The sequence below is a fragment of the Anomaloglossus baeobatrachus genome, chromosome 4 (assembly GCF_048569485.1).
Source record: "Anomaloglossus baeobatrachus isolate aAnoBae1 chromosome 4, aAnoBae1.hap1, whole genome shotgun sequence".
Classification (NCBI taxonomy): Eukaryota; Metazoa; Chordata; class Amphibia; order Anura; family Aromobatidae; genus Anomaloglossus; species Anomaloglossus baeobatrachus.
The window spans coordinates 430,188,993-430,201,818 of NC_134356.1; the positions used below are offsets into that span (position 1 = coordinate 430,188,993).

Sequence of the window (12,826 nt, forward strand, 5' to 3'; positions counted from 1 at the left end):
GTGACAGAATTGATTGTTGGAGAAATTAAGGATCTGGCATGTCTAATTTCGGACTGCCAATCAATGCCGAAGATAAGCCGCTAGTAGAGATGTCTGGCAGCAGCTCTCTCATGGCGAATACAGGAGTGTTCTGCTGCCAGTTTTATAAGGGGGGCAATATGGGGTGAGAAAAGAGTGAGAGGGCACACTGCGAGGGTACAGTATGCCGAGAGGGAAGTGTAGTAGAGGAGGCACGGTATAGGGACTGGGACGTATATGTAGTGTTTTGGTGTAAAAACTGACTGTACTCATGGAGCGAGAAGTCACCTATTTTTTTGTGAATGTCAGAATATAGAGGCACCTGCTAATTATGTAGTCTAAGAGCCCTATGATCATCGAATAAATATTCATGAGTAATCAGTCTAATTAGAGAGTATAAAGATAATTCAGAAAGATTCATGTGTGCGTCATGTGAAGAAAATGAATCCCACATAGGGCAAAATATATTTATGATATCATAAGATGAAGAAAACATGGAAAATGAGCATTTTGGTGACCGATACACTTTGGTAGATGACAATGTAATATATTCAAGTAAGTACTACTAAATTGAAGAAATCAGATTAAAATTATGCCTGGGAATTTTGGGTGATAATACTCTCAAGTCCTTTAATCACTTCTTGTAATAAGCTGATTATAATAATCTACTCACACAAAATGTATTCAAGTTTCTTAAAGAAAAGTCTGATGCTACGTAATTAATTAAAAAAAAAAAGCTATCTGGCCTGAGCAAGAGCCAAGCACTTAGCAGCTTCAGTCATCTTAGAGGTAGGTGACCTTGACAAATGCTAATTGCACGTCGTCTTGGGGCTTGTTCACAGGTACAATTTTTTTGTGCGTTTTTTTAGTGTGGAACAAAACCCCACTATTTAACATTAGCAGTAAAATAAATAAGATTTCTAAAATCTCATTCACACAGTGTGTTTTTTTGAGCAGTGGTGCGTTTTTTTAAATTCAGTTTTTTTGCTGCATTCTTTACCTATTCAACTGAATGTATTAAAAGAATGCATCAAAACACGCGTAATTTACACAGCGTTTTTCCTGCCAACAAAGCGCAGTGTGAGCATAATCATACGCTAGTCACAAATCTGTGGGTCGCCATCTGACTATGGACTGTGATGCATTGATTGGCTGCAGATTCCCTCACCAAACTTGATTTTCCTATGAGGCAGTTTTCAGGAAATCCTTGGCCGGTCTTCGTATCACGGTTTGTATTGAGACAGAGAGACACGAATGAATGAATGTCGCCTTAAAGAAAATCTGTCAGCAGGTTTTTGCTACCTCATCTGAGAGCAGCATAATGTAGGCAAAAAGATAACAATTTATCACTTAGATTACTGGCTGCAGCTGTTTTGATACAATATGTATTTTTAGCTTTAGTCATATAGCAGAGCTGTCTCCGTCCACACCAGACTCTCTATAGAGTATACATTGACTGTTATGTGTCCATCAGAGGAGGAGGCGTGCCGGAAAACATGGCAGGAGGGATATAGACACAGCAATGATAACGGTCCAGCTGCTAAAACAAACAGCAAATAAAACATTGGAGTGTATCAACACAGACATGCCTGAACTTTATGTCTTAACCCTTACAGCATGCTGACAGATTCCCTTTAAGAATTAAAAAAATGTCAGTCAATGCAGGCTGCCATACAGACACTGCATACAAAAGGCACAGAACATTTATACAACCCCTGGCAAAAATTATGGACTCACCTGGCTCTGAGGATGTTCATTCAGTTGTTTACTTTTGCTTAAAAAAAAGCAGATCACAGACATGGCACAAAACTACAGTCATTTCAAATAGCAACTTTCTGGCTTTAAGAAACACTAAAAAAAATCATGAAAACAATGTGCTAGCCAGTAACAGTTACTTTTCAAGACCAAACAAGAAAAAAATTATGGAATCACTCGATTATGAGGAAAAAATTATGGAATCACCCTGTAAATTTTCATTCCCAAAACTAACACCTGCATCAAATAAGATCTGCTCCTTAGTCTGCATCTAAAAAGGAGTGATCACACATTGGAGAGGTGTTGCACCAAGTGGACTGACATGAATCATGGCTCCAATACGAGAGATGTCAATTGAAACAAAGGAGAGGATTATCAAACTCTTAAAAGAGGGTAAATCATCAAGTAATGTTGCAAAAGATGTTGGTTGCTCACAGTCAGCTGTGTCTAAAACACCTGGACCAAATACAAACAACATGGGAAGGTTGTTAAAGGCAAACATACTGGTAGACCAAGGAAGACATCAAAACATCAAGACAGGAAACTTAAAGCAATATGTCTCCAAAACAGGAAATGCACAACAAAACAAATGAGGAACAAATGAGAGGAAACTGAAGTCAATATCTGTGACAGAACTGTAATAAACCGCCTAAAGGAAATGGAATTTACATACACAAAAGCTAAACAATAAATAGATGACTGCCTGAAGAGAACATGCAAATTTCCACAGTCATTGATGATATGGGGCTGCATGTCAGGTAAAGGCACAGGGGAGATGGCTATCATTACATCTTCAATAAATGCCCAAGTTTACATTGAAATTTGACACTTCTTATCCCATCAATTTAAAGGATGTTTGGGGATGATGAAATCATTTATCAAGATGATAATGCATCCTGCCACAGAGCAAAAACTGTGAAAACATTCTTTGAAAGAAGACACATAAGGTCAATGACATGGCCTGCAAATAGTCCGGATCTCAATCCAATTGAAAATCTTTGGTGGAAGTTGAAGAAAATGGTCCATGACAAGGCTCCAGCCTGCAAAGCTGATCTGGCAACAGCAAACAGAGAAAGTTGGAGTCAGATTGATGAAGAGTACGGTTTGTCACTTATTAAGTCCGTGTCTCAGAGACTGCAAGCTGTTATAAAAGCCAGAGGTGGTGCAACAAAATACTAGTGATGATTGGAGTGTTCGTTTGTTTATTTTTCATGATTCCATAATTTTTTCCTCATAATTGAGTGATTCCATAATTGTTCCCCATTTGGACTTGAAAAGTAACCGTTACTGGCTAGCATATTATGTTTTCATGATTTTTTTAGTGTTTCTTAAAGCCAGAAAGTTGCCATTTGAAATGACTTTAGTTTTGTGCCATGTCTGTGATCTGCTTTTTTTAAACAAAAGTAAACAACTGAATGAACATCCTCAGAGCCAGGTGAGTCCACAATTTTTGTCAGGGGTTGTAGTACAGAGGATGAATTCTTAGGTGAAGTAGAATTTGATACAGTCACACTCTACACTCAGTGAACATGCTGGCAAAAAAATGTTGTGCCACGTACAAAGAGAGTTTGCCAAACCAGTCAAAAGAGTTTCCTTTGCCGCTTGTTTTCATGTGTTTTATGGACAAAAACATCAGTATAAGTCCTCTGGGACCTACTAAATCAGTGGTACCTGAACACGGGTGTCAGTCTACTTATACTATGTTTATCAACTTATACAACGATCTCCGCACCTAAGCAGACTTGAAGCAAATGATACCAAGAATGGGAAAATTTGGCCATAAACCGATTTGTTACAAAATTTAAATCGCGTATACTTGATGTCAAGGCAAGATGTGATGTCACGAGAAGATCTATTCTAAATGGTCTCTAAAGTTACAATAGTTATTGTTGTCACCCAAAATAAGAAAAATAGATTTAAGAGCTTAATCCAAATTGTCATTGCCAGGAGTATATCGCTTCTCAACCCCCAGGCTTCCTGTTTGTAGAGCAGTACGTTCCTGAAGACTGACAATTTGGACTAGCAACATAGTTACGCTACTTGTACAAACTACATAATCTGTGATGCTACAGGGACACTTAAGCTGGCCATATCATACCTTCCAGGGATACAGTCCGCTTTAGATCACTGCTTACATTGCTTCACTCGTCTGGACCCAACGAACCGCCCGTGAGCACAAAACGGCCACCGTCGTCTCTGACGCTCCCAGCATCCCTCCCCGCTTTTTGATGTCCCCTTTTTCTAAATAAATGAAGATTACCATTTGGTGAGTGCCACCTTTTCTCTTCTTTTTTTGATGAAGGTAATCAAGAAGAGTGAGCGACCAGCTGCAGCTCTGACTTAAGGCACCATCAAACACAACGATGTATCTAACGATATATCGCCAGGGTCACGGATTCCGTGACGTACACTCGGCATCGTTAGCGACATCCTTGCGTGTGACACCAACGAGCCACCGTTAACGATGGAAAATACTCACCAAATCGTCCATCGTTGACACGTCCTTCGTTTTAAAAAAAATCGTTGATTGTTGAGGTTGCAGGTTGTTCATCGTTCCCGATGCAGCACACATCGCTAGGTGTGACACCTCGGGAACAACGAACTACAGCTTACCTGCGGCCGCCCGCAATGAGGAAGGAAGGAGGTGGGCGGGGTGTTACAGCCGCTCATCTCCGCCCCTCCGCTTCTATTGGGCGGCCGCTTAGTGACGTCGCTGTGACGCCGCATGAACCACCCCCTTAGAAAGGAGGCGGTTCGCTGGCAACAGCGACGTCGCTAGGCAGGTAAGTCCGTGTGACGGCTCCAAACGATATTGTGCGCCATGGGCATCGATTTGCCCGTGACGCACAAACGACGGGAGCGGGTACGCTCGCCAGCGATATCGCTAGCAATATTGCTGCGTGTGACGGGGCCTTTAGTCTTATTCATCTGAAGGCAAGGAGAGTAAAGCTGGTGCTGATTGGGTGCAGGGATCGCATAACGCCACAATTTCACGTGAGCCCCGGGAGAGGGAGTGCCGACACGAGAGGCGAATATAAGCTCTTTTATTTTAACGGGCGCAAACATGGGGTAAAAGAAGGGGATGTTTTAAGTAGTGGACAACTCCTTTAAGGAGATTAAAAATGTTTTATTTACCACCTACCCTTTTTGACCCCAACCCTCCCACCTTTTTCTTCTCTGACTTTCTTTTCTCTCTTTTTCTTTCTTGTTCATGTTTTACTCAGTATCTTCTATTCTGCCAACTCAAACTTGAGTTACGGCCCCGGTTTTGTTCACTCCGCTAAGGTGGCCTCGTTATATAGTATAAAAAGGTATTATGTTGATCCTCCGACAGTAGTCGGTTACAGTTCTCATCGTTGTTTATACAGTCTTGAGTTTTGTATCTCCCCATATTTTAGGATTTGATCTGCTAACAATTCCTTGATACAATGCTTGTGTTCTGACATTGTGCTTTATTCTGTACAATACAGTTTTCTTGTGTTATTGATAATGTTAATAAAAGTTAAATTTATAAAAATGTTTTCTTTACAAACACTTTGCAATTTTAAACATCTATCATTTTGAACCATTCTCTTTAAAGGGAACCTGTCACTGGATGTTTATAATACTTACATAACGGTCGGTGCGGAGCACACTGGTCGGATGGGAGTCTCCGTTCTCCGGGTCCCGCGCCTCGTCTTTCGGCCATCTTTATCCTCCTTCTGAAGCTAGTGTGGATGACGCGTTCTACATCATCTACACTAGCTGAGTGAGGTCCTGCGGAGGCGTACTACACTACAATACTTTGATCTCAGAGCAGGGCAGATCAAAGTTCGCCTGTGCAGGACCTCACTGTCGGCTAGTGTAGCTGATGTAGAATGCGTCATCCACACTAACTTCAGAAGGAAGACAAAGATAGCCGAAAGAGGAGGCGCAGGGCCCGGAGAACGGAGACGCCCATCCGACCAGTCTGCTCCGCACCGACGATTAAGTAAGTATTAAGAACATCCGGTGACAGGTTCTCTCTGGCCGAAACACTCGGGGATCAGCTATTGTGAGAAACGCCCCAGAGTTACAAAAACCAAGATCTCTGTGTCCATCCAGTACAACCTCCTGTAAGTGTTTTCTTGTGTGATAAGAAGAAATCGGGGCTGTGGTCCGCACCTCATAAACACCTAGTGGTCGAACATGAGTGTCCGAGTTATTAGGCAAGTCAACTTGAAGGGGTAACACCTCGCATTCTGTTTAACCTGTTAAGGACGAGGTAATTTTTTTTATTTTTCGTTTTTTCTTCCCTCATTGTACTTGGCTGTAGATAGTTAACAGGTTGATTTGGTACAGGGTCATTCCTCAGTTAACCAGCCAGGCAAGTGTCTTGTAGATGGCCAGGCTGCCCACATCGATAACATTTGCGCTGCGTCTCACTCCTTACAGTTTGCATTCTCGAGAAGTAGGTAAGAGAACTTGGTGACTGATATGGATGTGCAGGTGCTGGAGGTGGTTCTCAATTTGGAAGATGACTTTACTGGATAGATGGGCATGTGGCCTGCAGATGCCCGGGATGCCCACAACTATAACATCTTCGCTCTTCTACTTTCTTTCCTCGTCGCATTCCAGAAAATGTGGTAGGAGCAAATAGATGCACATTCACACGGGTATCCACATGAGGTGGTGAACTAGGAGGTCAAGGAACATTGGTTTCTGAAGGACAAGGGACCTCTGGTGTTGGGGTGCTGGTCATTTTTTTCTCCATCTGCTAGGAGCTTTTTACACTGAGGCTTGATAGTGAGCACCTCATCAGCTAGAGCTGCAGCTTGTTCCACTGTCTCTGGTTTCCTCTCACGCACCCCATTTCCGGATCTCAGTAGGGCACTTGGCGTAGAACCCTTCTTTTTGGATGACCTGGAAGAAGGTCTCCCAAGTTCAGGCCCCCTCTCTCTCAAGCCAGCGATGGCATAGTTGTTTGAGTCTGTGGGCATACATCTTGAAACACACTTTCCCATCACAGGCTAAAGTACGGAACTGAGCCTGGTATGTATATCTGGGGTCACAGCATAATGTTCTAGAATGGTTTCTTTATTGGTTCCATAATCGCAGTTCCACTGAGGGTCAATAGCTCTATAAGCTTCAGCAGCTCCACCCTCTACGAGCCCAGGTGTATGACTCGCTCCCTTTCCGGGACTTCCAATAATCGGCATTGATGCTCGAAGTCCTGGAAGAAGCCCTCAATGTCGCCTACAGCCTCATTAAACGTCCTTACGTGACACACTAGGGAATTCCCTCATGGTGGGTGCTGTGGGTACAGTCTGTCTGGAGGTTCTAGCTGCTTCCACAGCAAGCCTCCTCTCCAGCAATGCCCTCTCTTGAACTCTGCGAATGGCATCTATCTTATATTCAATGGTGACCTCATCTCCAAGCAGTGCCATCTCCTCCTCATACCACACCCAGCACCCTTTACAGATGCTGCCTGTGATGTCCGGCACTGATTGCGCTGACAATTACACAAAATGGTTTATTATACTAAACAATAATATACACTAATCAATTTCAATCAGCATTGTGTTTACAGGGTACGACCTTATACGCTCATTTATGTGCTTAAGTATTTATTCATCTCTATTGTTTTTTGCTTTATTAGACACAGACTAGAACAGAGGTGATATTGCATCTAATTTTCTACAGTGTGTCACAAAAGTGAGTACACCCCTCACATTTTTGGACATTTTTTATTCTATCTTTTCATGAGACGATACTGAAGATATAACACTTTGATACAATATAACAATGGTCCCCTTCACATGTCAGTGATTCTGGTACATATGTTGCAGTTTTTATACGTGCCAGAATCTCGGACATACGCAGACACATTAAAATCAATGGGTCTGCGCACACATCAATGATTTCTCATGGACTGTGTCTCCGTAAGGCGCACACGCATGTCTGTGTGTTCCGGATGGAGACAAGTCCGTTTTTTTCTGGCATCACTGATGTCCCACGGACCACACTATGGTGTGATCCATGAAACTGACTAGGTTTACTGACTTTTTTTTTGGATATTTACCTCCAGCTCCCGTCTTTCCTCCCCTTGCTGTGGAAATACTTCCTCAGTGGCATCTTGCAGGCAACCGTCTTCCAAAGCCTCAATTAGTTGCTCCTTGGAGAGTCCTTTGTAGCAGACTCCTAATTCACGGGCCTTTGTTTGTAGGCTCAACACAGTCTAGTTCTTGTACCCTAAGGTTCTGGTTCCAAATGTTGATGGGCCATTGTCCTCCATTCCTTCTGCTCTGATCCCTCCGCTGCCAACCAGTTTGAGACGGGGTATGCAACAGAGCAGGCAGGGACACCAGGTCGAGGAACAATCCAATGAGATTTATTGAGTCAGTGTCATGCTGGTTTCTTTCCAGCGCGACTCATCCTCATTTAATTGATCGTTTTTTCCTTTTAGCACCTGAGGAGTTAATGCTTCTTTTGTAAGTCTGCTGAGAGGCATTCCCTCAGGTGCTCCAAGTTATTTATTAGGCAGGACCTTTAAAAGGTCCCAGAATCCTTCACACAGTGATGGTTATTTTCTCTCCACAGTTGATAGAGACAGCCTGTGTGTTTGGTTGTGTGATATCCTAGTTCCTGTAGCCTTCTGCAAACAAGGAGAAGTTTGCAGAAGCGACGTTATTTTGTTGTTTGTCTTTATTTTATTTTTTTTGTGCTGTTCCCTGGAGTTGTCCCGGTAGGGTATGGGGTCTCTAGACCAGGGTCCGTGTAGGAGACAAGGACAGGTCGGAGGGTCACGCCTCGCTACGATCAAGTGTACCCGTGGTTTGAGAAGCCCCTGTCCCTGGGTAGCGGTCCATACTCGTGACAGTAAGGGAACATAGAACATCCAATATCAAAATGGTTCTTTAGAGTCCACAATGAGTCTACACAAAGGAAACAGATCCGGGGGCGCCACCCAGCAATTCGATGCCAAGGAAAATGCAACAACAGTCCTTAGATGAGTTCCTTAAATCCAGCATCGTGGCTGAGACCACACAATCCCACGTGCCAGCCGATCTTCACTGTTCAATAATCCATACACGGGCACCAGGACCTGGCCTCAGCAACACATCCCAGCCCTTCACCAGACACAGCATCAACTAACGCAAAAACATGTGGCTGAATCTTCCACCTCTCCTTAGAAACCCTCCCCTGGATGGGAAAGGGTTCACATGCACTTTTTGAGTATGTGACTTTATATGGAGAAGTTTCCAGAAACTACAGGCTTGTATTGGATGAGTCCCATGCATAGAAAAACAAAGACACAGTCTCCCACTAGATGTTGACCTAGGCCTGGTTACATTAAATTCCAAACACATAGGCCAGGGAGGGACATGCTGTTACAATACTGCTGGAGGCCTGATTACATTATGGTGCAGGCTAGGGGGACACACTGTTACAAGTATATATTCACGTAGGACTACACAATGATTTTAACATTTAGGAAATTGTGTGTTGTTCTCTAATTTTACTCTCCAGTCTATATGGGTAACCCTAGTTTGAGGCTAGTCCAGTCCTGGTTTTACATTGAGGTTGGCACCTGAGGTTTGGTTAATTGCCAGCTCAATCAGTGCTGGACATCACAGGCAGAATCTGTACAGGTGCTCATCTTCTCAAACACCGTATTCAACAGTGTGCTGAAAAGGGTTGTAAATGCACATTGCAAACTATATTTAGCTGCACACTAATGAGATTATGGGAATATGCAAGAGGTGTTCAGCCTATTCCCCTATGGAGGCAGCAAGTATCGCTGGACCCTTCTTGCTCCTTCCATAAAAAGTGCATTATATGTATTCCACACCTATACACAGATGTGTCTCTTCACTGGTGGTGCCCAAATGAGATTTATTACACACTGCTGAATATGGTGTTTGAGAAGCTGAGCCCCTTTACAGATGCTGCCTGTGATGTCCGGCACTGATTGCGCTGACAATTACACAAAATGGTTTATTATACTAAACAATAATATACACTAATCAATTTCAATCAGCATTGTGTTTACAGGGTACAACCTTATACGCTCATTTATGTGCTTAAGTATTTATTCATCTCTATTGTTTTTTGCTTTATTAGACACAGACTAGAACAGAGGTGATATTGCATCTAATTTTCTACAGTGTGTCACAAAAGTGAGTACACCCCTCACATTTTTGGACATTTTTTATTCTATCTTTTCATGAGACGATACTGAAGATATAACACTTTGATACAATATAACAATGGTCCCCTTCACATGTCAGTGATTCTGGTACATATGTTGCAGTTTTTATACGTGCCAGAATCTCGGACATACGCAGACACATTAAAATCAATGGGTCTGCGCAGACATCAATGATTTCTCACGGACTGTGTCTCCGTAAGTCGCACACGCGTGTCTGTGTGTTCCGAATGGAGACAAGTCCGTTTTTTCCTGGCATCACTGATGTCCCACGGACCATACTATGGTGTGATCCATGAAAGACATACCATAAAAACACGTACATTTAAAATAAAAAGCTTTTTAAACTCACCAGTCTCCAGTGATGCTGTCTTCAGCCACTGCTGTCTCCTGCTTCCAGGCGGGGTAATTATACTCATACATATGCACTTCACAGCCGACCAGGAAGTAGCTGCAGATATGAGACAGCGGCAGCCGAACACAGCATCGTGGGAGACATCAGCACCACTGACAGCAGCGGCGTGGACAGGTGAGTATAAGTGACTGATCTCTGTGTATTATCATGGATAGCACACGCAGAACACACATGTGCCGAAATCACGGCACACGGAGGGACATACGCACCTTTATCACGTCAATGAAAAACGTGTGTGTTTTTCACTGATGTGTGAAAGAGGCCTAAAGCAGTCAGTGTACAGCTTGTATAACAGTGTAAATTTGATGTGCCCTCTAAATAACTTAACACACAACCATTAAATTAGTCTTAACTACTGGCAACACAAGTGAGTACCGCCCTACAACCATTAAATTAGTCTTAACTACTGGCAACAAAAGTGAGTACCACCCTAAGTAAAAAGGGCTAAATTGTGCCCAAAATATCAATATTTTGTGTGGCCACCATTATGTTCAAACATTGCCTTAACTCTCTTGGGCATGCAGTTCACTAGAGCTTAACAGGAGCCACTGATATCCTCTTCTATATCACGGAGCTAGTGGATGTTAGAGACCTTGTGCTCCTCCACCCTCCATTTGAGGATGGACAACTGATGTGCAATAGAGTTTAGGTCTGGAGACATGCTTGGTCAGTTCAGCACCTTTACCCTCCGTTTCTTTAGCAAGGCAGAGGTCGCCTTCGATGAGTGTTTTGGGGTCGTTATGTTGGAATACGGCACTATGGCCCAGTTTCTGAAGGTAAACTTGTGCAATAGAGGGTGCCAACCTCCACGGCAAGGCAGAGATAACCAGAGCTGGACTAGGCTCAGACTAGGGTTACCCATATGCTGCTTCTGACCATGGATATCGACATCTCTCATGATAGCCCTTGCTTTTGAACAGTCCTTGACATTTTTCCTAATTTGCACTTTTTTATATATACAGTACGCCTATCAGTGCTAATAACATTGTTTTAAAATGAAAAAAATAAAGGTTATATTTTATAGAGTATATTTTCAATACACTTACTGCTGCATTGAAATCAGGGATGGCAGAAGTGATAATGTGAATGGTCCAGGTCAACTAGTGCGAGAGCTGCTTCTTGCTACCCTCTTGATCAAATGCTCTTATTGGCCATACGATGTTTGACTTATTTTTTTATCCTATTACCATACTGTTGCATTACCTTGTCGCAGTGGTCTGAGTCATAGTTCAGTCCAATTCCACAGTCATCTGTAATTTCTGATAAATCTTCATCATCAAATTCCTCCAAACTGATGTCTTGTGATGGCCTGGTTACAAGAAGAGTGATGACAACTTGTCAGTAGTATCGCGCACAATGACAATGCATAGCAGGAAAAAACTGATAAATGGGTCAAATGCACAAATACATTTCATCAACACAAAAAACTAGCATTTCTTCTATGGAAAGCTGTGCTACATAAAGTGCATTACACATTTATCTATAGGGATTTCCTGGGCCTCTCTTTATAGACGCAGTATAGTTAAATTTCCTTTTCAATTAGAAATAGAATCCATTACATCGGATCTGCTACGTCTGCATTCCTTCCTATTAATGCAGATGTGAATGGCTTGTCTGTCTCTAATGGATGCACCTTGTGCTCGCCTTCAGGACTCTCACTGATGGCTCTCCACTGATGTATAGAAACCCGGAGATAAAGTCAGTGCGCCATGTGGTGAAATTAATAGGCATTAGTAGCTGAAAGAGATTGTACTCGATGTGGTAATTATGAAATCAAGGAATGATGAAGACTGTTAAATTGCTCGTATCACTATTACATCGTATAAAACATAATGTTCAACTGGAAAAATTTAGAAAAAATGCTCCTGAGATATGATCTTGTCATTAAATGTTATAGACATCCTGGGGTTCACTTGTTCGCACCCAATGGGTTTAAAGGGTTTGTCCAGGTATTTAATATTGATGACCTATCCTTAGAATTGGTCATGACTCATGACTATCAGATTGGTGGGGGGCCAATACCCAGTACCCCCATTGATCAGCAGATATACTCCAGATGTAAACACTGAATAAAGATGAACACCACATTTTACTGTGCAGCTGAGAACTGCACATCAGCTCCTTTAAAAAAAATGTTAAAGGGAACCCCAAAACGCTATTAACCTCCAGATATCGGGTTAATCTACAGGTAAATAGCAGTCCAATGATGCCTGGCTACGACAACGAAAGATGGGCTCACGGCAGCCTCCTTCTTTCAGTCATGAAGGTTCAGACGTCCCAGTTTCAGTCATAGCTCATTATGTAGTGAGTAGCAGCTGTAACGATACCCCGGCACTGACTTGCACTCAACTCTACATTGCATCCTTGCAGAACCGTCAGTCAGTGCCGGGCATGTTTATAGCCAACACTCACTATTTAATGAGGTCTGACTGAAACCACACCAGCCACGCCTCTATGACTGAAAGCCGGAG

At 42.7% G+C, this 12,826-nt stretch overlaps 1 protein-coding gene across 2 annotated transcripts in view; it reads right to left on the reverse strand.

The window, feature by feature from the left end:
• MAPK8IP2 (mitogen-activated protein kinase 8 interacting protein 2) overlaps positions 1–12,826 on the reverse strand; it is a 107,968-nt gene that overhangs the window by 53,917 nt on the left and 41,225 nt on the right. For both annotated transcript variants that reach the window (XM_075345441.1, XM_075345442.1), the window contains exon 2: positions 11,559–11,664. In XM_075345441.1, coding sequence (XP_075201556.1) covers positions 11,559–11,664 — 106 coding nt within the window. The remainder of the gene's footprint in view (positions 1–11,558; positions 11,665–12,826) is intronic.